Here is a 26,699-nt window from a genome sequence, read left to right as displayed (position 1 = left end):
GTAGTTTTACCTTGGACCTTATTCAATATACTTAGAATCATTATGTCAAACAGTTATCAAATTATTTTCATTGATATTAGCTTATCAAATATGAATTTTCGTTCAACAGAAATATGACAACTATGTATAATATGTAGATTTAATGATAAGTTACTGATTCCACGGTACAATGTCTGGTACATTGTTGGTCTATTTTCGATTTCATCAAAACATTTTCTCTTTTTAACCCTTACGCATCTCGAGTTCATACGATTACATATCACAACATATAAAACTGTTTTGAGTGAACCTTTTCTACTGATTTTTATACTGTATTTCTCTGTTTTACATTTTGCGAACTGTAATTATTTCTTGTTGACTGTATTTCTTTGTTTTATATTTTGCGGACTGTAATTATTTCCTATTGACTGTTTCTCTCTGTTTTATATTTTGCGATTTGTAATTATTTCTTATTGACTGTTTCTCTCTGTTTTATATTTTGCGAACTGTAATTATTTCTTATGGACTGTTTCTCTCTGTTTTACATTTTGTGGTATGTAATGGTTGCTAGTTGGCTGTTTTTCGGTGTTTAATATATTGCGATATGTGATTATTTCTTGATGAATGTTTTTCACTGTTTTATATTTTATATGTAAAACTGAGAAGCTTATGTAATTTTAAGCAAAGCCATATCAGATCGTATTTATTGCATAAAGTGTTGATGTTTCAATATAAATGTTAATCTTTAAATTCAGATTCATTGTATATTATACATATTTAAACATTACGCTAAGTTGTATTTGTTTTTGTTTAGTGATTGAGTGGCTTTATTTTGCTGATTCCACATGCTTTATTAATTTACTTCATTTATAATATTTTCTTACATATGACTTTCCAATACAACCCATTTTTTACGTCAATTAAATTTCCATGTCCTCAGTGATATGTTTTATACATTCATGGTTTGCCAGTATCTATGCGTTGTCGATTTTCTATGTAATTTAACAACATACTGTTCTCTGATTTGTTTATCATACACTTGTGTTATGTATTAATGCTCATTGAAAAGTAATCACATTCTCGTTTGATATTTAGATACCAGATACTGTAAGTGCCAACATTTAAATTGTACTGACAGTCTCAAGTGTATTGTAATTAAATTTAGCATTAATGCGTAATATACTGTAATTGATTTGTTCCTTATTTCTATGTCGAAACTGGCAGACTCACTTACATGTTATTTCCTTCGACCTACAAGAAAAAAGAAAAGAAAAAAAAACGAGAAGCAGTTAGCCTCAATTAATGAAAGAAATATTTTAATGATGATGATGATGATCATGATGATCATGATGATATTAAAAATGTATCATGTAATCTATATTATAACGGCAATTCATTCTACACCAAGCGAGGACTGACCCTCCTCTTCAAGTAATGCTGTAGCACGCCTCGCGATCGAGTCAATCTCTCAAATGACTTTGATTTCTGGTGTGCTGCTGTTCCGTTAATATCACTTCAATTGGGAATTGCTTGCTCAAGTTCAGGTCCTGTATTACTTTTTATTTATTTATTTTTATTTAATTTATCCGTCTTGTTGATAAATGGAGAACTGCCAAGGTGGGGGGGCCTAGGATTAATTCTCCTTAACAAATAGTGTCCTCTCGCAGGGGAGCTTTTATACACCTCACTCTCTTTCATACAATATCCGTTCATCACTTTATTTGACATTATGTTATTACCTTATATTTTTATATTATTCGTTACAATTTGTGGGTGATTTTATATTAGCCTACTAATGTTGTCCACCTTCCCCTCGCTCACCTCAACTACAACTCTCCGCTATCAAAAGTCGAATATATCACTAGGTGTCTTGAATAGGGTGAAGAAACAAGTATTCTGCTATAGAACACAATTTTAACGATTTAACTGTAAAACATAAAACATAAATTGCTAAATTATTAAACATGCATTTTTATACCCATTTACATTTCCCTCATTCATTCATTCGTTAACTTTTCCACTCATTCTAATAACCGTGTTGCGCTACCCCTTTTATTGCTTTAAACTTTGCAGTTCTTCAGTGAACAAACCAACACGTAGTAAATAATGGAGAAAACTTCAGACTTTTTATATAGATAAACAGATTGAAGGGTATTTAATCGTCCCGCCAGTATCAAGTCGTTTAGCATTACATACAGTGTATAAATATGAATTGTGTAAGTGTGATAATGATCTAATAAATGATTTGAAATTTAATCCTAAATTGAGAAATAAATTCATTGAGTATCATCATTACTATATACTGGGTATCGGTTACGTAACTACATTTGTCTTCATCTAATTTACATACAGTAGCATGCGATGCTTGTTGAGTATTGTAAACTATGTAGAAACCTGTACATAGAAAATTAAGCGATTTCTCAGCTCACTTATCTTAGGTGCCTACCATCTGGAGATAAGGGAATCGAGTTGCACATAGAAATAGCGCTAATCCCGCCTCCCCTGTCAATCAGACACTTCCGAATCATTTTGCCCCTCCTTTTGTTACTGGACCAACCACGTTGACCAGAGAATTACTGCGAATTTGATAGTGTTGTCCGGTTCACAGATTACTCCACTCTCTTCCGAATGAATCTGATTCCGCGTGGAGAAAATGGTCCCTCCAGTAGAAAAGGTTTATACCGTACTTCAATGTTCTAGGCATAGCTAAAACATCTGCAGACTTGAAAGTAAAACAAATGCAGCAGAAAGCGATAAAGACCCTACGCCAGCACCATCATCATCATCATCATCATCATTGCTTCAGTCATCATCCTCGTAGTAGTCATCATCATCATAATCATGAACGTTTAGTTATTTATAATACAAATATATTTATATTGAGTGCACGCGTTTGATGAAGATTGCTTTATTCCATATCTGAGCATTTGGTGTTTGTAATGGGTTTCTTGTTGGATAATTAAATTCCATGGCTCACCAGACTATCTACGGCGTGAATTCTCCGGGCGTCCATCATTACAGCTCCGGGTTTCCTTACGGGTTTACCCAGCCCTTCCAAAACCAGGCTAGCTTGGCCGCTAAAGTGTACAGAGGACCTTCCACTGCATTACCTAGCTCCCCCGGAGGTTATACGTATCCACATCCCGGGACGGACTATCGGTATCCCCGGAATGGACCCACAGGCGGATACTTCCCGTTCGGAGGAGGCGGATTTCCGTCAAATCCCTCGGATTACTTCAGCCGATCGTTGTCGTCTAGAGACTCAACAACAGACTATAAGTTTTCTCCGGTTTCCAATAAAGACATATTATCAAATTCCGGTCTGGAAAAACATCCTTCCATCGACAGGAACGTATCGTCATCAGCGTATTCTCAGCTGACGTCATTACGAACAGATTCACCTCCGTCTACGTCATCGTCACCAGTTTCATGTACAAAAGCCGAAGGTAAGGCACTAAAGATACGCGTATGTGTTTGTGTATAGCATAGTCTATGATATCAAAAGAAACTAGAAATCCCTCTCTGATATCCATAACAGTTTGATATCACGACTACTTTGATTTTGCGATAGTTGCCTAGACGTTCTATATGTTACTAGTATTTGTTACCTAGACGTTTCGGAAAACACATTTATTACGACTAGGTAAACTGTTTATATCAACGCTTTTTTTTAAAGAATCAATTAATTAAACCGTTTTTGTTGATAGAAAATATGTTTTAACATATGTTTAGCAGTTGTAATATTATCATATGTACCTACAACTTGTTTAGCTATAGCATGTAATAGGAATATAAATACTCCAAAGCGTCATATTTTAGAAACAATGGTATAATTCTATGTAAGTTTTTCTCTCGATCTATATGTATTGATACGTTTATAATAATAAAACTCTTTAATACAGCGAGAACACCGTTTTGTACAGTGTATTTTGTTTCGTTTTACCGTATAATGTATGTTAAAATGACAAGAAAGATCGAACAAGAATTTTACCAGCTTATGTAAGTCCGTTCACGAATACATACAGCTATGTATCTATTACACAATATGTTGGTTGATAACATAAAAGTTTGTTAAACATATGATATCGAGAGGGCGTTGTAACTACTAACGTTTGATGGCAATATGCTCGTGATCCACCAGAGAAGGGAATTGAGATGTAGCTAACGTCAAACACGGATATAACGGATTTTGTGTCATTGGTAAAGTATTGTATACCAACGCTTAAATTCATGGGAAGAGAAACTATAGTTTTGTGTATTTGACTTTAGCCACACTTTAACTGACTGTATGCTATTTGTCAATAGGATAGTTAATTAACTTCATTGTATTTTGAATATAAAGCGACACTCCTTAGACGGGAGAAAAATTTGGGTTATGATGAGAAATGATTAAAAATCTACTACTATCATCATCACAAAATTAAGCGCATTTCTTTGTTTCCTCGGAAGGAAAATTGAAAGCAAATATCCACTGAAGAGAATATGTTATACTAACCATTGAAACAACCTTTGATGTTAATTATTATTGAATTGTCATTAGTCTGCTCATTGATTTCCACTTTGGTCCCAATAAATTTACTTCAATCTTCGGCCAGTGAATGAAAGAAAACTGCTGCTTTAGCTTTGTCGGTTATGCATTTAACTATATTTTGCCGATTTTCAATCTAATTCGGGATGTTTTTCCCGTTATTATTTCATAAAAAGAATAGTTTGGAACAATTTCGTGAATGTCGTTTTGTAATATTTTCATTCAATTTCTAATTCTGTTTTATTTTACATAAGACAGCATGATGGAAGTTGTTATGTGACAGTATACGCTTTTATTGATAAAATCATTATAAAAAATAATTCTAACATCTAAACGATTTTCACAGTTTATTGTTTTTGAAATTTGTATTGGAAATGGATCCTTTTAATCATAGGAATTTCATTAGACAATAATATAATTCCATTTTCCTCACCATAAATATTCATTAACTTCCCATAATATTATTTATATTAATATCAGCAAAACTAATACAAAAATATCTGCTCTAATAAGAATCTGACGACAAGTTCACTACTGGTCGGCAAACAAGTATATATAGTACAAGGTGATATTAATAGACATTGAAAACACGAACTTAATAAAGTATCCAAATATTTCTTACGAATACAATTTTATGTCAACAAGTAATATACATTATAAACAGCTCGACAACATTGACCATGGTATTTTATCTTTGATATATCTCGATAAATAATAATTGGAACTCAATCAAACGTTTACAATGAGTCGTGTTAACTCGGAAGCGCGATAAAGATTTGCACATTTTGTTGGTCGTTAAATGACATGGTCGTTAAATGACATGTTCGTCAGTATCACGGTTAAGTGGCAATTCAAATTGCGTTCATATTACCGATAATTTATTATCAAATAATTAAAATTGTCACTACTATATCCACAAATATGAAAAGTGCCATCAGCATTAACCTCATGGAATTTTTTCGAACTCATTACAGCCTTACCCTACAATGACTGAATTTCGATTACCGACGTTTGAATATACTAACACTATTGGGAGTTAGTTTTACTTATATTCCCTTACAGTAAACTAAACGCAACAAAGCATAAGTTTTGTGACAATAACGCTCTCGTTCGAAGCATGATTGTTTTAGACATATATTTGAAAACGAAGCGTTTGCTGTATTATATATAAATATAAACACATTTGTTATACTTCATATATTGTTCAGTGCTCTATGCACGGCTATATGGATTTAAATGTATAATTCTCGCTGTATAAATTAATTTTGATCATAAGTACGTGAGTACAGCAATAACACAATACGACGATGTGTTGTGTAGATGGTGGTTTGTGATACAGCTAAACACGTGCCCGTACAACTTAACAGAACACCCAAATCAAACGTATATAGTTGATTTTTGACCTCAAGGTCATGTTCGTAGAATCACTGATTTAACCCACACATTCAGTTCAGATTATTCTTTAATGAATGGTTACCTTTAATCAGCCCCATAGATACATATAATACACTTTTAACTACTTTGCGTAAACAATTTCAATGAAGCGGTTTTGACTCGTTGTCGGATCTGACGGAGCGGTGATTGGTTTAAGAGCGTTGAAATTACTTAATTTACTCTATCCGTCGTTATCACTCCATCGACTACCTGTGCTGCATTTCTACAATTAACCTTCGCCACATTTGAAGAGATTCATTCTATCTGTTTAATTGTCGAATTTCAGCTATTCAGAACCGCAGCAGGGGCCTTAGTAGGGAGTTTAAATACCGGAAAGACATATACTGGGAAGGGGTCGACAAACACAATATTATCAACTTGTGGTGGATATCTACTTCAAATGTTCGATTTAGTATCTTATAAGTAAAAAATTAATAATCCTGTACAACATCAATTATAATGACGAAACAAATCCATATTTAGCTACTCTCGCAACAGGAAATTACTAACCATTTTTCGATGAAGTCGTGTCCCTGTTAGGTGCCTTGCCAGACATGCTATTGTAAAAGACAAAACCGCAGACAGACCAGCGCCGGAATGAATTAGCGCCGAGGGTTGGTAGCCCTATGTGTTGGGTCAGTGATCGTTTGGCTAGTTAGGCGATTAATGATTATTAAATTATTAGATCCACGGTTTTATGTATATCTGTAGAGTAAACCTACCGGAAAGTTTCATTTCCTAAGCTATTTCAAAGCCCATCCCATGGATAACCACTGAACGATGTAGCAAACAATAGTATACATTGCTTTTTTCGTAATCAAATTATTTTCGAAAAACAAAAGATTTATATTCATGTATATACATCTTGATGAGATGAAAGTCCGTAAGGATAAATTTACTGCTGTTATAATATATAATATACATATATGTGATCTGCCTTTTATTGCATGCTAATGTTTACCAATAAAAATTGTTAAAAAATGATATAGTTTTAAAATAGTTATCTACTAGATATACTCCTTACCAAGACTATTTGGTTTATCATAATTATATATAATGTTAAGTGTATATTTCACGACAGGTCTTTGAGATGGAACATATTATTTAAGATGTGGAAGTAATACACAATACTTCATAGCAACAGTCTAATCAATACCTACCATATTTACAGCACTGCCAACAATATACCGGAAGGTGTTACAAAAACAGTAGGATACGATAGAAATGTGTTACTTTCAATTTAATAATACGTCATTTCTTTTCGCATTTGCTTTATAAATAAACAATTTTACATTTTAACTAAAGGTTAATTATCAGATGAAAGTTTAACAGATTTATCCTTTATGGTTGGAAATAGGTTTATATCTACATAAAAAGTTACCTATAACGGACATTCTGTAACAAAATGATATCGGTCTCCAATTTGTGCGTAAATAATAGTATACAGTTCTGGAGGTAGAGGGGAAGGTGTAAGCCATCATACCGGTTCTGTATTTCAAAATCCTTGGGAAGATATACAAAGCATCGGGGTTTTTTAACATAAAATATAAAAAAATTATATCAAGATACTTCTTGTAATCAAATGCATTTGGAAAATGCACATAGCCTCTGGTTCTATGAAAATCTACAAGTCTTACAAACGTAAACTGATGATAAATCTGTGGTAAATGTAAAAATGTGATGTACAGTGTCTCGGTATGGTTCATCAATGATCGATAACCGTTCGTTTAGTTTCAGTATACAGTCCCCAACACTAGTTATACGATCTTAACAAGCCAACTATCTAATTAGATAAAGAATTGATCACACGCTGAAGATTTGTTTTGATTGAAACAATCCAAGGTACAATAACATTATACTAAAAATGTAAAGACTGGTTTGGTTTTATTTTGTTTCACGTCCTATTTACAGCTAAGGGTATGTGTGCGTGCATGTGTGTAAAATGTAAAGACTGGTTTGGTTTTATTGTGTTTCACGTCCTATTTACAGCTAAGGTTATGTGTGCGTGCATGTGTGTAAAATGTAAAGATTGGTTTGGTTTTATTGTGTTTCACGTCCTATTTACGGCTAACGTTATGTGTGCGTGCATGTTTGTAAAATGTAAAGACTGGTTTGGTTTTATTGTGTTTCACGTCCAATTTACAGCTTAGGTTATGTGTGCGTGCATGTGTGTAAAATGTAAAAACTGGATTGGTTTTATTTTGTTTCATGGCGTACTTACAGCTAAGGCTATGTGTGCGTGCATGTGTGTAAAATGTAAAGATTGGTTTGGTTTTATTGTGTTTCACGTCCTATTTACAGCTTAGGTTATGTGTGCGTGCATGTGTGTAAAATGTAAAAACTGGATTGGTTTTATTTTGTTTCATGGCGTACTTACAGCTAAGGCTATGTGTGCGTGCATGTGTGTAAAATGTAAAGACTGGTATGGTTTTATTTTGTTTCACGTCGTACTTACAGCTAAGGTTATGTGTGCGTGCATGTGTGTAAAATGTAAAGTCTGGTATGGTTTTATTTTGTTTCACGTCGTACTTACAGCTAAGGTTATGTGTGCGTGCATGTGTGTAAAATGTAAGGAAAACATCCTTACAAAATTATGTATGAATGTTGTAATACAGTCAATCAATTTGATTCATCAATAATGTTGTTTTGTTTTCAGAAAGGGACAGTCCGGCGTTCAAACTAGACCTATCGTCAAAGCCGAGGAAAGAGAGGACGGCTTTTTCTAAAAATCAAATAAGGGAACTCGAGAAAGAGTTCGGTATTCACAACTACCTGACCAGACTGAGGCGGTACGAAATAGCCGTAGCCCTGGATCTCACAGAACGCCAGGTAAACAATGGGGAGGATTGAAAACTCGTCTATTCATTTATTTATGATATATAGATGATTAGATAATATATTCATCTATATATGATGTGATAAATGAATGAACGAACGACCAAACGAATGAACTATAAAGAGTGACGAATCAAAGCCATCTTGCATGAGGACAAATATGTATAAGGCTTGTTGAACCCAGAGTCCCAACTCTGGTAGTAGACCGATACCTACAAACTGGAAAATAAGTGTTTTCTTTTTTTAAATAAAACACGTCTTATTAAAATTGTAGTTCACGATTTGATACCGTAAAGGTGCAACCACCTGGGTCTGACTTACATCCATCTTTTAAAGGCAATTCTGTGAAAAAACAGCTTTATTAGTAATGTATATTAAGGGTGATCGTATTCTGTTTAACAAAGCGTTTCGATACATTATTTCACCATGTCACGGCCTCTTCTATTAGTACTTAAATGAGCGTCACCGTCAAACATATTTCATAAGTACCATTGTTTCACATTTATACAGTAAAAAAAACACTTTATTTAAAATAACGAATGGATACATATCATACATGTAACCGTTTACATAGCCATATTCACTAAGCTTTCCTAATGAAACATATTAAACTATAATGTTATAGTACAAACGCTTCAAAAGACAACTCAACAAATCTATTCCAAACCATTTTGTTTTACATCGATAAAATTCGAAGTAGTTTTGACAAATGAAATCAGGTTAGACCAAAAGCTTTATTTCTCTGCTTCAATTTTCACGTTCCCTATCTTTGCAACATTAGTTTCATTATAAACGTAAGTTTTCAACAAATGAAAAATAAATAAACATTATCTATTACTTTAGGTATTAATAAGAGAATAGGGCTGAAGCTATATAGCAACTTATAAAGGCTCTTATCCTCAACTAATAATGAACAACAGTATGAAAGAGACAATACACTTATATACATAGTAACTATGTAACAGCCAAAGTAAAGGAGAAACAGAATGGAAATGTAGGAAAATGAAACATTGTCTATTTCTTACTGTATACAACACCATATCTATGAAAAACTGCCTTGCATGCAATAACGACACAGTTCGTCTACTTTACTTGTTCAAGTTGTTCATAAACATTCAATTCGCATAATCCTTCTCTGTAGTTTCTTGTATCGATCTATCGTACAAGGTAGCACACATTACAAAGAGTTTTTTTCACGTTTATATAACACACCAAATAGTAAAACGTGACTATTAAGAACATGAAGTGACGTTTTTAAGTCAGAGTAAAATTAAAAATTAAAAATAAATTAAAAAATCATATATATACATAAAAAAAGTCAGAGTAAAATAGACAGATAGATAGGTGTTCAGAGGATTGACCATAAAATAGACGCACCTGTTTCAACTGTAGGAATCAAAACAAGTGCAGATTCAAATATATGTTTATTTTTGTTTCAAGCTGTTTTGTCAAATCAACATTTCCAAGCAAAAACATAAACTGAACATTCACGCCAAAGCTTAATGTACACATCACAATTAATTGGCTATAAGGTGAACATCTCAATCACATGAGGATAAAAAACAATGGAAATCTGTTAAGGATGTACTCTTCTGAGGTTTCAATCTCGTTTTGATCTGTTTATTAACAAACACGCATCTAAAAAATATGTCAAAAAACTAGATGCCTGTTGTTTGAAGAACCTTTTTTACAAGAATTTAAAAAAAATTACCAATTCTGCGGCCATTTCGAAAACGTGTATTAGTGTGTATTTCTTGCGCTTCAACAAAAATTTCACCTTTTTTACACTAGATTGACCACTTAAGTCGCATTGTGTTGCCATTTTTAATTGTAGCAGGTTCAATTTTGCTGTACAACTTTATAATATTTAAATTGATAAAAATAATATGCAACAAACTGGAAAATTATACATTATTGATATTCTTTTACATATTTAGTGTAACTGAAGCAATTTTGATTTTTGACCCCGAAAAAAGTAAAAAATAACACAAATGAATGAGACAAAAAATGAAGCACAAGAATTGTTGTGGATGTTTTAGAAAGAGAAACACATTTTCTTTTAATTCATTAAATAGTAAAAAGAGTTTAATAGCAGAACTTTTTATTTTAAGCGTTTAATCTGCAAAAATTGTAAAGAAAGTATTTTTTTCATTAGAAAATGGGGGGTAGGGGTAACTAAAATCGCCTTTCTGAGTTAAAAGAATAAGATTAAGAAATTTTACTTCCATAATTTGAAAGAAAATAATATTTTCATCAATTCTACAAACATTCATACATATCTGATAACACAATTGGAAGAAATTGTAGGAATTTGTTCTGCAAATGGTCAAAACCCAAAAAATCACCTAAAATCACATGTTGTGTTAAATTGGTATCTTTGACGGATCATAGCACAAAAACGAACACACGGACATATCATTTTTTTTTGCATTTTCTACTATGCCATTAACTCCTTTTTCCAAAAATCTATATAAGAAAAAAAGTTTAATACAGGATTTTGTTTTACTTCTCAGAGGTGTACATCCTTAAAATAATACACTAAATTCATAATCAAGTGCACTAGAATTATGTCTTTATTCGGTGCAAGAAGAGTATAAAGACAATGGGGTCTGTAGATCGCGTTAAACAGGTTCCACAATCAAGCCACCGTTAATCTCGCTATACCTCTATTGAGTCTGTCTCTGTACCAAATCACCCAGGTATTCTAGTCTTCTCAATTGGTAACGAAGGTGACTGGACATAAGCTTTTTCAAAAAATATCACCAATATATATATATTTTTACATTAAGTTGGTTTATTCCCTAAATCAACTCTGCTTAGACTGATACTGATGAATCTATAAAAAAAAATGTTATTTATTTTCTTTTGCGTTTACAAAGAATAAAGCCCACCAGCTTAAAAATAGTGTGGCTATGTAAATGACATAAATTGTCTTTTATTCAAACTGATATCTTCATACCTTGGATGGATGAATCCTGAGAAATAAAACTCACGTAAACTCAAAATCAAGTAAGACCTTGCTTCTTTCTATTTCTCTTGCTTTTCTAAGTTTCCATTTTATTAAGTCGACACTGCAAGTCGTGATTTTAGTTTTTATTTAAGAATCGGATTTCAGCTCAAGAAATATTTTTCACTACGGTGCTGTATATGAACCTCCTATTAAAATGACTTTTACAACATCAACTGCATATGAATTTACGGACAACAGTATTATTTGGCAAAAGTTTGTGAATGTATGTATGTTTATTTATAATTTAATATCTGGGCCGTTTTGGATATCACTATCTGCACATGATATCATGAACACATTTGGTATCGAATGATCCTACAAATCATAAATAATTCTTTATAAGATCATTGATACTGCAAATCCATTACGTTGTTTTAAGGAATTTCTTTAAATATTTTCTAAGCGTTTTAACATTGGAATTCAAAATATTCTGCCTTGAGTGATATGATATTTTTACATTAGATACACATGTATTTGTGTGTTGAAGTTTGAAATTTATTCGTTTATTTCTAAACTTAATTATTATTATTTTATTTCCAGGTCAAAGTTTGGTTTCAAAATCGAAGGATGAAGTGGAAAAGAGTGAAAGGCGCACAACTTGGAAAGGACAAAATTACAGGACAAATAAAACCTATGATAAGTCAACACGGTTCCGAAAATGGCGCCATGTCCGAACCGTACGGAGATAACTATCCACAGACACTGTCCGATTTGGAAGACAAATTCGCAGATTATAACTATAAGTTTGAAAAGACCTGCGACTCTAAGCATTCTAAGTGTTGATATTGTTGTTTATTCATTTGGTTTGGAAGGACCGTTCTACGTTTAATGCAAAGAAGGATAACTCGGCCGTATCTTATAGTCAGAAATTGTGAAGCGGGACAAACGTTTGCTACCTTCAGATTGTGGAATTATGAATTAACATTATAATGACAATGTATCAGCGTCGTAGCAGAAAACGTTCTACACGGTGGGCGATACATGTGTTTTAGTGTATTTCATCGCTTACTTCCTGTATAATTTGTTTATGATTGAGTAATTGATTGATAAGTTGAATACCAATTATGTTTGTCTCACGACATCCTATAAAATGTAGAAACGCAAAGATACGCCTGATTGTTTTATTTTTGCTATATAATTGAATAGTTGGGGATATGTGTATCCTGGTTTTAAACCCCAAGGTTTGATAAAAGATTGCTTATCTACAAATATCTTATCCCTGTCTTTACCGTATTTGTAAGCAGACTACCTAATACTTTATTTGTTATCAAATATCAAAATAAACAAGCAAAATGTCGCCAAGGTATGTTCCTGTATAACTGACTCAAATATAACATGAAGAAGCCTTGTTGTATATAAAACCAGTGTTTCGTGGAAATAGGTTTTACGCTACCGAAAATCATGATGTTTATGATATTATGTCCCCTCACTAAGCGAAATACACAAAAAAAAGTTTAGAAATTCAACAATACAGTTCCTGGGTTCGCAAAAGTTCTTTACACTTGAAAAGTCCTTACCTTTACTTTCCATTGGGAAACATTATTAAACTTAAGGAAATATTAGGGAAATTTTCGGGGTTTTTTCGATGAGGTTTTCCTAAAACCTAAAACTTAAAAATTTCCTGAATTTAAGAAATGTTCGAGAAACTGGACCAAAGTGATTATTCGAGGAGCTGAAACGCATCACCTGTGGACCCCAGAGGGAACTATAACTGTTGAATTGTGGTATCACCTTTTATCACAATCACTATCAAGTATGGTACCACTTGAACTGTCGTATCACATTTTTCATAAACACTTTCAAGTGAAGTACGTCAATTATATAGAATAAAAAACAAGGTGGCATACATACAATTCTTGTTATGTAATTGATAGTGAGTACTCGATACATAGTCCATACCACTGTAAAGTACATAGTTTAGCAATAGCCAGGTTTGTTTTTGGTTTATACGGTATACATATATATATCAGTGTTTTCGTTATAGACCGTATAAACGAAAAAATAATCATGGTTATGCCTTATAATTTGATTTTAAAGAACAATTTTTAATTCATATTTAATGAATATATATTAATTTCTGATTAAAATAAAATAAGATTGCACAAAACACGATATTGCGCATTAATTTCATCGCCAAACAACTTCAAGTAATCAAGAATTACAATTGTACGACGTTATCAATTTTTGTATTGTCTATTTCTTAGTTTATACAATGATAATTTACTATTGTTTGCACCACGCTTTTGCATTTGATTTGTGTTTACAGTCTATCAAAGGACAGATCAAATAATATCGAAATATTCCCAACGACTAGCAAAAATCTAGATATGGCCTTGTAAGGTCATAATTTGAGAATAAATGAGCCTGTGAAACTACATTGGTGCGTCGTAGTACGCGCCCGGGGAATTTAAAACACAGCATTTGATTGATCATTTTAAAATCATTGCGTCATTCATAAAAAATACGATTGTTATTGTAAATAAATTTGACACATATTTAGCGTTATAGACGTTTTCTGTTTAGTTTTGAAGTTGAATTATAAGATTTGACAAAATGACAAATTGGTATATCGATGCACAGACAGAAAACCGAACCTCGGCTTGTACTTCGTTTTCCGGTCAATATATCAATTGACCATTTTTTTTTTATCTATTCCAATCTTAAGGACTTGAACAAGTGTAACATTGGGGGAATAGCTAAAATTGAATTATTATTGCTGTAATATACGAATTTATTGAAATATCAATTTGGGGTAGGTTCGGCCTATAATACCGCGGCAGATTTGGCTTATGTAACACATGGAAGTCGTGAAATTAGCTAGAAAATCTGACCTTGCATGCTTTGTGACGTCATAATTATGCTGGTAAACCCATTCAACATGGCCGCACAGCATTACTGTCAAGCGTGACGTCATTAGAACCTAGCGTCAAATATCAAGGTACTAATTTCCGCACTTTTTATAAAGCAATCATTTTGTCGGTGGGTTTTCAAAAATGTAATAAATGGATATTTTAACGTTTTTTTCTGTTGAATACCATATGTATTTCACTCCTATGTCTGACCATATCGATATTTCCACTTGAAGTTCGCACTTGTATTCTGCCATACTTGTAAAGTATATATGGTCATCAACGGGAAACCATTAAATATCCTTGATATTTCAGATACGATCCAAGATTGGTTAAGTTTGGTTTTATTTTGTTTAACGTCCGGTTAACAGCTAAGGTCATTTAATGACGTGTCTCCAAGTGTGTAGTGTATGCCTGCATGTGTGCTGGAGGCAGGGTATGTTGGTTTACTTGCCTCCTTGTGATAGCAGTAAGTGTTACTATCACCTTAGAAATTTGCGTTTCAACATCGCCGACATCCTAATACCAAACACAACCTTACAACAAACCTAGTGTTCGACAGTAGGGAACATTTACTACTGTTTCGTAAATCAGGCATAATTATTGCTTTTATCGGTGAATTCAAAACATTTTTTAAATAATTTATGTAAAACATCCGTCTCAAGTTCCCTGAATAAAATTTGTCTCCAACTCGTTTTATCATCATCATATCAATTAGTTTTTATCCATTGAAATATACCTGTGTGGAATTCTCAGCAACAAAATTGTTTGTGTGGGTTTAAACAAGAGTACTACAAATTACAATGTTGTTTGAAATATCTTGATCCAATGATTGAGAAATAACATTGTGAGATCTTGTAAAGGGGTGTGTGCTATAAACTGAGTGTATGGGATAGAAAAGATGATACCAATCCAACACAAATCAGAGACGCAAAACATCATAAATCCCAAAATATATCATAAATCCCCAAAAATATCATAAATCCCCAAAAACATCATAAAACCAATAAAATATCATAAAGGCGTAACTTGATGATAGGACACGGTTTAACAAGCGTTCCCTACATCACAATTATTGATTTATCTATACTTTGAAAAAATAATTTGATGAAAAATAATCCTCTTAAACGCATGACTAGACGCATGACACAATGACTAGAAGATAAAAGGTTTACTAGATAGGAAGGCCAACTCAACTCAGTTCTAGAGACAACTTCAGTAACAAGAAGAACCGTGAATAACCAGGTGTGGTGTCTCAGCGGAAGGAGAGACAGACACGTTTTCAGACCATGATCAGTTATGTTTCAGTTATTTTGTACTTTATAAAATAAGAAAAAGAAGTCGCATCACCAATTTCAGTTTAATGCACATTTGAAGAAGTAGGCCTTATTTTCAATAACACAACAGACCTTGTAAAGCCTCAAGTTCCTTGCGATATTTTAAAATCATATTCGCATAGTCTACATTTGATGACTTATCTTCGAAGATAAATAACCTAGTTTTTAACAAGAGATTTATTTTGTTAACAAAAACATTTGTCTCCTGTTCAACGGTTTAAAAGTAACGTCCCCGACAAGACATTCCTGAAAATGCTTTGCACAAATTTGACCTTTGACCTTGTTTAAACATATTTTATTGCAAATAAATATTTACAAAAGAATTGGACACAAGTTTTACCAACTTATCAAAGTCCTTTTCTTCAAATAAATGAATATAAACAATAACTTGAAGGGTATTTACGCAATATACATTAATTATGTTTTTATATGGAAATGGAAAATAGAGACGAAGAAAAGAAGGAGAGCGAAACGAAGTAAAGGATAGTAACACAGATAGAGTAGATGAAAAATAGAGTGGAAGAAAAGACGGATAGAGTAATGAAGTAAATGATAGTAACACAGGTAGAGTCGGAGAAAAAAAAGAGTGATAGAGAGAGAAAGATGATCACATTCAGTCAAACCTGTTGCATTTGCTGATATAATTTTGGACAGATTTTGCAATTGAGGTATTTACATTAATGCTGAATTTAGGATCGCCATATAGGAGCAAGTCTAAAGTTAAATCATCACGAACAGGTTGAAGCTCTCTTATTAATAGATTACGATGCTGGGTGTATAAGGGACAGACACAAAGGAAGTGATAAGAGTCTTCACATGGATTACCGCATGCACATTCAGCTGTATTTGATAAATTTGCTCTAAATAGGTCATAGTTAAGGGAGCTCGCACGATTTCTCAAACGGCAATGAAGTATATTTGATTTACGGGAACCCCATACCAGAAAGCATTTATTTTGTGGTTTACCTTTTGATTTTATATTTGATTTAAATGAACTGAGAGAAGCCGAATTCCTTATAGATATATCTAGGTCATTCCACATTTTTGTAGTTGATGGGAAAAAAGAATTGCGCATTGTTTCAAGCCTAAAGTTTGGTTGTCTTAAATGTTGGGAATTTCTTAGGTTATAACGAGAAATATCCCCAATGCTATCTGGTAAGGTGTCACACAAATAATTAGGAGCTGTACCGTTTTTAATTGTAAAGAATAGGGACAATTTTCTGTTTTTCCTTCTATTACTTAGTGGAACCCAGCCAATTTCATTAAATATATGTTCAATTTTTGTGTAAATAGGTAGTCCTGTAACAATTCGTGCAGCATCTATCTGAATATTTTCAAGTTTTGATGAATTTGTCATTCCACAATTGTCCCAGACTTCACATGCATATTCTAATAATGGTCGAATGTACGTTAAATATAGTTTTTCAAGGTTATTTCTATTGAGTTACCATTTCATTTTACGAAGGGTTGCTATATATTTAGCCACTTTTTTGATAAGTTCGTCTACATGTTTATTCCATTTACCGTCGCTACTTAGTATAACTCCAAGGTGTTTGTGGCTATCTGTTAAAAGGATAGAAGTATCGTTAAAAATAAATTGGGGTTGAAAGGGTAGATTTGTATTAGAAACAATCATGATTTCGGGTTTTTTAGGATTGAAAGACATCAGCCAATTTTTAGACCATTTCTCTAGAGTTTTTAGGTCTTTATTTACTTCACTTACAATATTTTCTAGGTTTGGTGATGAGTATGAAAGCGACGTATCGTCAGCAAAAAGACGAGATAATGAGGAGAGTTCGGTTGAAATGTCGTTAATATAAATCAAGAAGAATAAAGGGCCTAACACTGAACCTTGGGGAACACCAGCGTTTATATTTTTTACAGAAGAATGAGAATCGTGAATAAAGACGGATTGCTTACGCTCAAAAAGATAGTTTGTTATCCAATTAAGAAGACTGCCTGAAATACCATGTTGTTGAAGTTTGTATAAAAGCCCTATATGCCAAACTCGATCGAAGGCCTTTGAAAAATCACAAAAAGTAAAAGCTATATGTTCATGGTTTTCTAATGCTAACATCATAGAATAGTACATTTCAATGAGTTGATGCGTACAAGAATGATTGGGTAAGAATCAAGACTGAAGTTTGTAAATAAGATTATTAGAGTTAAAAAAAGTTGTAAATATGTTTATAGACTACATGTTCAATAAATTTTCCAACACAGCTTAATAATGATATTGGTCTATAAGTTGAAGCATTATGAGCGTCGCCAGACTTAAAGATCGGCATGACGTTTGCTAATTTCCATTTATCGGGATATATACCATTGTTTAAGGAGTGATTAAAAATGAGGGAAAGGGGAATGGCAATTTCATTTGCTACAAGTTTTAACATTCGATGACAGATTCCGTCAGGCCCTGTTGCCTTATTTACATCTAGTATGTTAATAATATCAACTATTTCAGAAGGTATAATATAAATTTCGGACAAAAGAGAGTCTGTTCGTTTTTCTAAAATGGGAATAGGTTTGTTTTGGTCTACTTCGGAATGACTGGATATTGAAGAAAAATAGTTATTAAGAAGTTCACATTTAAGGTCATTATCATTCGTGAATTCGTTAGCATTGTCATCAAAAAGTGGTGATATATCAGTAGTTTTGCTTCCTTTCAGTACAAACCTTAACAATTTCCAATATGTTTTGGGGTTAGATTTATTTTTGACTATGATAGAGTTGATATTTTCGTAGAAAAGTTCTTTTGCTCGTTTTATCATATTATTTGTTTTATTTCTTGATTGTTTAAATTTCGTCCTATTAAGATCATTATTATTATTTATAAGTATTTTTTTAATCGATTTCTATTACGTATTTGTCTTCTGACAATATTATTGATCCAGGGTTTGTCATGTTGTCTAATCTGCACATATTTAGATGGTATGCATATATCTACAGCGTTAAGTATAGTGGTTGTCAGAAAATCACACATGTCATTAACGTCATTAAACATATTAAATTGGTTTACCCACGATATATTTATGATAAAATGTTTAAGCTTTTCGATGTCTGTTTTGTCATATAGCCATACCTTTCGTTTGAAAACTGTTTGGGTTTGTTTCGGTACTTCAATTATTGTAAAAACAGCATTGTGGTCACTTATATTGTCGTCTATATTAATAACTTCACTGAAAAAAGTGTTGATTGTGTTACTGATAATTACTGGATCTAATAATGTTGCTGAATGGTCCGTTATTCTGGTAGGTTCGGTTATAATATTTGACATCTGGTACAAAGTGAGAAGGTCGAATAATTCATCTCTGGAGGATTTTAAAAAGTCAACATTTAGATCGCCCATCAAAATAACATTATCTGTAATATCGAATGCCAGGTCGAGGGAATGTTTTAGTCTCTGCCATATACCGTCAGAATAATTTAGATTAGGTGGTCTGTATAGATTTCCTATTATATGTGTAATATTATTTGAATAAACTTGTACCCATATTACTTCGTCATTAGCAAATTCTAACTCAAGTTTTCTTTTAACTACGAGAGATGGAGAATAGTATAACAATACACCCCCTCCGAACATATTCCTATCTTTTCTAAACGGTTTGTCACTAAAGCCCTGTAGCGTAATTTCTTCATTAGTAATAGAAGGATCCAAATGAGTTTCGGTTATACAAAGAATGTCGACATCGTCGGTCAATGCGTCAATGTAGCCTATTTTGTTTCGTATACTTCTAATGTTAAGATGCATAAGATTCAGTGAATGGGTTGCCGTCATATTACTAGAGTTTGGACCAGGGTTGGAATGGATATCTCCTGATGTCAGAAGAAGAAGATGGATTATCATAGGAAAGAATATGTTTACATTATTGATATAGGATTGTTGTAAAAACAAATATGATGTAAATAACCAACATTTGGCATTGACTTCAAAAATATTTAGAAAATCAGCAGGGTATGTTTTGTAAGTGTATGTTATTAAAATGTTTGCAACTTTACAGTGAAAACAGCCTATGGCAGCTCTCCACGCACCAACATCATTACCTACTAAGGAGGGTATAGATCAGATTTTGGGGGCGCGAGAAGAGCTTTCATATACTAGCAGTTTAATACAAAGCAGTTGGGGATGACTGGATGTGAGATTAGAAAAGAGAAGGGAAATGGGGTAGACAAAGCAGCGGATGAGGGTAGGTAGGGAAAGCAAAAAGAAAGAAAAATGAGACGTTTGAATAGATATTGGGTACGTTATCTTCATTGGGAAGATGAAGTACATGTGGTGATTCCCAAATATCAGCAGATAGGTTCTGATATGGGAATGATCTATAGGCGTGAATCGGGGTGATTTTAACTGTACTATAGTGTACATATAACAGGTTGAAATGCTTAGATAACTGGGTTTTGGAACAATTGACTTCTATTAACAGGTCAAGGTCAAAGTGACCTAACGACAGTGCACTGTACATCGTCTGTGGGTGATGCAGATATACTGCAAGTTATATCGTTAACTACGCACTTATTTGACCTTTTTATTAGAGGAACTGCCTACTGCTTAATTATAAAATGTATATATAAACAAGTTCTAAATGTAAAGGGGACCGTTGCAGAAGTCCTCACAACTGACCCCATAGTCGCAAAGGATGCTTGAATTGAGTTAACAATGCCATCATACACTTGCATACTCAGTTTAAGCAAAATTAGACACAATGAGGAACTGTTGACATCACCTTGGCGTACACCTTTAATGTTCGAATCAATCAGACCTTTTTTACATTTGACCACAGTGACCTAATTATACTGCATATTGCACATCATCTGTAGGTGATGCAGTTATACTGTAAGTTTCATCAGGATATCTTAAATTGTTGAATAATTTGTACATATTTGACCTTTGACCTGTGGGTCAAGGTCACTATGACCTTACGACAGTGCGCTGCACGTCGTCTATAGGTGATGCATGTATGCTGTAAGTTTCATCAGGATATCTTTAAAGATTTGAAAGTTACGGCCCGGACAAAATGTACTGAAAATTTTGCAGTTATTTTACCTTTGACGTTTGGGTCGAGAATCAGAAGAACCAGTACTTATAAAATATGCATCCCTTAATTCTAAAGGGAGACATAATTAATGTCACATGTGACACTCGTCATGTTGTGCAATGTGAAAACAGGAATTATTCTATTGTATAACAGTTTCTTTAGGTATAAAGTACATAGGGCTTCATATTTACACTAGCATTTCTCATTAAGCTGCTACGTATTACTGTGAAGTCATGACCCTTCAAAAGCAGGTCACACAGGTTCAAACTTTCATCTAATAGACTATGGATGTGAGAAATAGGATAAATAGTCTAACCATGAACGGTAGCAATGAAGACTATGGAGGATTGAAGAATGGAGGAAATGAGATGGGTAATTACACCATGAATGTTGTCAATATAAACAACAGAATTTGAAGTAATGGAAGATAAAGGACTGAAGATTACTGTAAACGTAAAATGAATTTATATTTCGGTGCAGCAGGTCCCTGTTCTGTTTCGTGGATCTCTTACTTGAAGCTGCAATGAGAGCGTGCTATATTGTGCTGTAATTGTAAAAGCACACTGCATGGGGTAGGGGAAATAATTCTGGACGTAACGGAAGTTCGTAACACAAAAGGCCACAGGAGAAGCGCGATAACTCTTAATTCCAACATTTCAACTGATTCCCTGTTCACAAAAAATAGAAAGATGAACGTTTAAAACAGAATATGTCCGACTCACGACCGTTGTCCGGCTCAAGGTCAGTTTCTACTGTATAAGATGTTAGCTATAATTGTATGATCGAAGTATAGATAATCTAAAACAACTATTTTTGTAGTCAGAGCTGTACCACATTGTTGAAATAAAAATAATAAAAATAGATTAATTAACAGTTTTTAGATAATAAAACTTTTGAACAAAGTTTTCACTTCTTAATTATGTTTCTCGAATCAAAATATGATCTTAATACCGAGGTTTTTCACAGTTAAAGATTTTCAATTACCAATAGCTTAATTTTATTTTCTGATAGTACCAAAAATTAACCTGAGAGAATATTTTATTTTTTACCTGTTTTAATACAAAAGCCTTTAAAACTTTCAATAACTGTACTGTATTCCTAATCTGTAATGTGCACTGTATTCCTAATCTGTAATTTGTACTGTATTCCTAATCTGTAATGTGTACTGTATTCCTAATCTGTAATGTGTACTGTATTCCTAATCTGTAATGTGTACTGTATTCCTAATCTGTAATGTGGCTTCGTGCCCATTTCTCTTTGTAATGATCAAGGCAGCGTTTGTCTATCAGACGCTATTTGGGTTAAGCATATACTTCTTTATCTACAACAACAAAAACATGGTTTAAAGTAATAAAAAAATGTGTCGCAGTAAAGAAGATTTAAATGAAATTACATCGCAAAAAGAGTCAAAATTGCAAATTTTCAGTGAGAATGCAGTTTTTTATTCCGGAAAACCCCCCAAGAATGTTGGTATCAATTGTTTATGGTATTGCTTCAAGTAGAAAAAATGAAAATGAATTGAACTCGAGCCTTGGATGAATTCAGACATTTTAGACATTGTGATTTAAAAATCATAAATTGGAATATGCGATACAAAGTGCATTATACATGTCTGTCTTTACTACATAATAATCAACGACAAAAAGGAATGGTGAAATAACTTTGTTTTCTGTGATAAAATGTATGGCAGAATCATTCGATATGATTTGAGGAGAAAAATAATAATTGCAATACTGATTAAATATATAGGAACCAACTGCTAGGGCTTCCAACTGATATTGGAAAAATTCATTCCTGACAGTTCGTATTTCGAACACCATATCCCATTTTTCCTTTCGAGCAGAAAGACGTTTTTAGAACATGAGCCTTTCCCTGTTCAGTGATGGATGTATCGTAACTGAAAGGAAACGGTAATATATGATAATTAACAAGTGTGTACCGTTCATAGCTGACAGTAAGTATTCTATATATTTTATACCAATGTACAACTTAATGTATTTGTATATCTTTTATGTCTGATTCAAATGTGAAGCTTAAATAAAATACTAATGTCTCAGTTTTTTTGTTACCTGAGTTTCAATCACGAAGCTCATTCCTTTCAGATAAATGTTCAATTCATTTGTTCAACAATTGAAAAAGGGCTAAAAAGCGAAAGGCATAATAACGATTTACCTGTCTAAACAAGCTTGATCTATAGAAAGCATTTGGCGCTGTCGACCATCTTCTTCAGTGTAAAAAGTTAGAAGTTTTGGGTGTTAAATGGTTTACCTTTGAAATAAAAAATAAACTGCCGTAACATCACAAAAAGCCATTTAGACTGTGGAGTTGACCAAGGTAGCAATTGGGGCCTTCTTCTGCATTTGACGTATGTGAACGAGATGTAAAAAAAACACCACATCAGCATAAATCCTGTTTACAAACTTATCTAAACCTGGAAATAAAACAAATACAAATGTTTATAACACTCAATGTCCATACGTATGATTGTTGCCTTAGAGGCGTTATATCTCAAGCCCCTCTTTCCCAATTATTATTTAGCTACATTAAAAAAGATCTTGTAGTTCATTCCACTTTCACTTTTAAGTGAAAAAAATGTTCTTTCTTGTATAAATTACTAAGCAGGTAATAAGGCTCAACAACTACCACTATTGCCAGTACTTTTGGCAGCAACTTTCCATTGATTCATAAAGCCAGTAATCATATATTTAAAGGAATGTATGCACCTTACCTTCTGTTTCAGATGAAGCTTAGACTAATTAGGATTTTAACCTTATAGGTCCCTAGCATCACATACAAGTCATAAGGAAGGACGTGCTATAAGGGGAAGTGTCATTTTCTTTTTTTAATACTGTATCCATTACCTTAAATACAGTATCTATTACCTTAAATACTGAATCTATTACCTTAAATACAGTATGTATTACCTTAAATGCTGTATCTATTACCTTAAATACTGTATGCATTACCTTAAATATTGTATTTATTACCTTAAATACTGTATCTATTACCTTAAATTCTGTATCAATTACCCTTAATACTGTATCCATTACCTTAAATACTGTATCCATTACCTTAAATACTGTATACATTACCTTAAATACTGTATACATTACCTTAAATACTGTATCTATTACCTTAAATATTGTATTTATTACCTTAAATACTGTATCTTTTACCTTAAATATTGTATCTATTGCCTTAAATTCTGTATCAATTACCTTTAATACTGTATACATTACCTTAAATACCTTAAATATAGTATCCATTACCTTAAATACTGTATACATTACCTTAAATACTGTTTCTATTACCTTAAATACTGAATCTATTACCTTAAATACAGTATGTATTACCTTAAATGCTGTATCTATTACCTTAAATACTGTATGCATTACCTTAAATATTGTATTTATTACCTTAAATACTGTATCTATTACCTTAAATTCTGTATCAATTACCCTTAATACTGTATCCATTACCTTAAATACTGTATCCATTACCTTAAATACTGTATACATTACCTTAAATACTGTATACATTACCTTAAATACTGTATCTATTACCTTAAATATTGTATTTATTACCTTAAATACTGTATCTTTTACCTTAAATATTGTATCTATTGCCTTAAATTCTGTATCAATTACCTTTAATACTGTATACATTACCTTAAATACCTTAAATATAGTATCCATTACCTTAAATACTGTATACATTACCTTAAATACTGTTTCTATTACCTTAAATACTGTATATATTACCTTAAATATTGTATCTATTACCTTAAATACTGCATATGTTACCTTAAATACTGTATCTATTACCTTAAATACTGTATATATTACCTTAAATATTGTATTTATTTCCTTGAATACTGTATCTATGACCTTAAATACTGTATCTTTTACCTTAAATACTGTATCTATTACCTTAAATATTGTATTTATTACCTGAAATTCTATATCTATTACCTGAACTATTGTATATATTACCTAAAATTCTGTATCAATTACCTTAATACTGTATCTATTACCTTAGATACTGTATCTATTAACATAACTACTGTATCTATTACCTTAAATATTGTAATTATTTCCTTGAATACTGTATCTATTACCTTAAATTCTGTATCTATTACCTTAAATATTGTATCTATTAACTTAAATACTGTATCTATTACCTTAAATATTGTATCTATTACCTTAAATATTGTATCTATTACCTTAAATATTGTATTTATTACCTTAAATACTGTATTTATTACCTTAAAAACTGTATTTATTACCTTAAATACTGTTTCTATTACCTGAAATACTGTATCTATTACCTTAAATATTGTATTTATTACCTTAAATACTGTATCTATTACCTTAAATACTGTATCTATTATCTTAAATATTTTATCTTTTACCTTAAATATTGTATCTATTACCTTAAATACAGTATCCATTACCTTAAATACTGTATACATTACCTTAAATATTGTATTTATTACCTTAAATACTGTATCTATTACCTTAAATACTGTATCTATCACCTTAAATATTGTATCTATTACCTTAAATACTGTATCTATTACCTTAAATACTGTATTTATTACCTTAAATATTGTATCTTTTACCTTAAATACTGTATCTATTACCTTAAATACTGTATCTATTACCTTAAATACTGTTTCTATTACCTTAAATACTGTATACATTACCGTAAATATTGTATCTATTACCTTAAATACGGTATCTATAACCTTAAATACTGTATCTATTACCTTAAATACTGTATCTATTACCTTAAATACTGTTTCTATTACCTTAAATATTGTATCTATTACCTTAAATACTGTATATATTACCTTAAATACTGTATCTATTACCTTAAATACTGTATCTATTACCAAATTGTATAGGTGCAATCACATATGTCCTACCTTTATCCAAATGTTGAAATGTTGTCTTTCAATTGTTGCGATAGTTTTTGTTGTCTTTTCGGAGCATCTATACCGTATCTTTTTTTTAAGTAGAGGTTTGTGGTTGACGATTATTCTTAAATCTAAGTACAGTCCACCGATGTGGTTTTAATTTTCTATAAATTAATAACATGTACATGTGTTTGACATATTTATTAAGGCATTTTTACAGATAAAAACATGCCTGAAATCAGACACTTTTATAACTAAACTGTTCTCGTGATGTACATGTGTGCTTTTCTTAAATATTTTAACAACATGTCCAATACAGTTATAACTGATATAAGTAGACTATAATTATAAACGAATGATTTTCCTCTTGCTTTAATAAAAGATTTACTTTGGAATTCCCCCAGAATTCGGAGGTAAGTAGGCTTTAATACTTAAGTTCGTGAATTTACATAAAACTGGTTTTATTCATTGACTTTCAAACATTGGCAATTATAAAATAGTCTAAGACCCGTGGATCTGTCTGATATCAATTAATACTGTTTCTCACTAAAAAGCCCCATATATTCTATGTATTTTATGCTTCCTGACAAACGTTTCTCTGACTTAACATAAAAGCAATGTAAGACTGACGAGAGACGTATAATCCTTCTTATAAATAGAATCTGCGTCTTCCCAATCATTTGGTACTTGCACCGTATACTCCCCTCCTAATGATATGTATACATTTCGGTCTACAGCACTATATTAGAACAACCATGTTATGTTCCGTTGTT

The 26,699-nt window shown here is 32.3% G+C and overlaps 1 protein-coding gene across 1 annotated transcript; it reads left to right on the top strand.

Annotated features, from left to right (window-relative positions):
• The first annotated feature begins 2,606 nt into the window (after positions 1 to 2,606).
• On the top strand, positions 2,607 to 14,944 carry LOC110446822 (homeobox protein Hox-B6-like). The gene is made up of 3 exons (XM_021492138.1): positions 2,607 to 3,425; positions 8,598 to 8,770; positions 12,327 to 14,944. Exons 1-3 carry the CDS (start codon positions 2,948 to 2,950, stop codon positions 12,567 to 12,569), a joined length of 894 nt encoding a protein of 297 aa, XP_021347813.1. The 5' UTR covers positions 2,607 to 2,947; the 3' UTR covers positions 12,570 to 14,944.
• The last annotated feature ends 11,755 nt before the right edge of the window (positions 14,945 to 26,699 follow it).

The sequence above is a fragment of the Mizuhopecten yessoensis genome, unplaced genomic scaffold (genome assembly GCF_002113885.1).
Source record: "Mizuhopecten yessoensis strain PY_sf001 unplaced genomic scaffold, ASM211388v2 scaffold3011, whole genome shotgun sequence".
Classification (NCBI taxonomy): domain Eukaryota; kingdom Metazoa; phylum Mollusca; class Bivalvia; order Pectinida; family Pectinidae; genus Mizuhopecten; species Mizuhopecten yessoensis.
This window is presented reverse-complemented; position numbering and strand designations above follow the sequence as displayed.

Bases quoted from the DNA above. Each gene is read 5' to 3' on its own strand.
- LOC110446822 (XM_021492138.1), top strand. From the start codon at position 2,948: ATGGCTCACCAGACTATCTACGGCGTGAATTCTCCGGGCGTCCATCAT. The intron at 3,426-8,597 runs GTAAGGCACTAA...TTTTGTTTTCAG, and splicing joins TTCATGTACAAAAGCCGAAG to AAAGGGACAGTCCGGCGTTC. The intron at 8,771-12,326 runs GTAAACAATGGG...TTTTATTTCCAG, and splicing joins TGGATCTCACAGAACGCCAG to GTCAAAGTTTGGTTTCAAAA.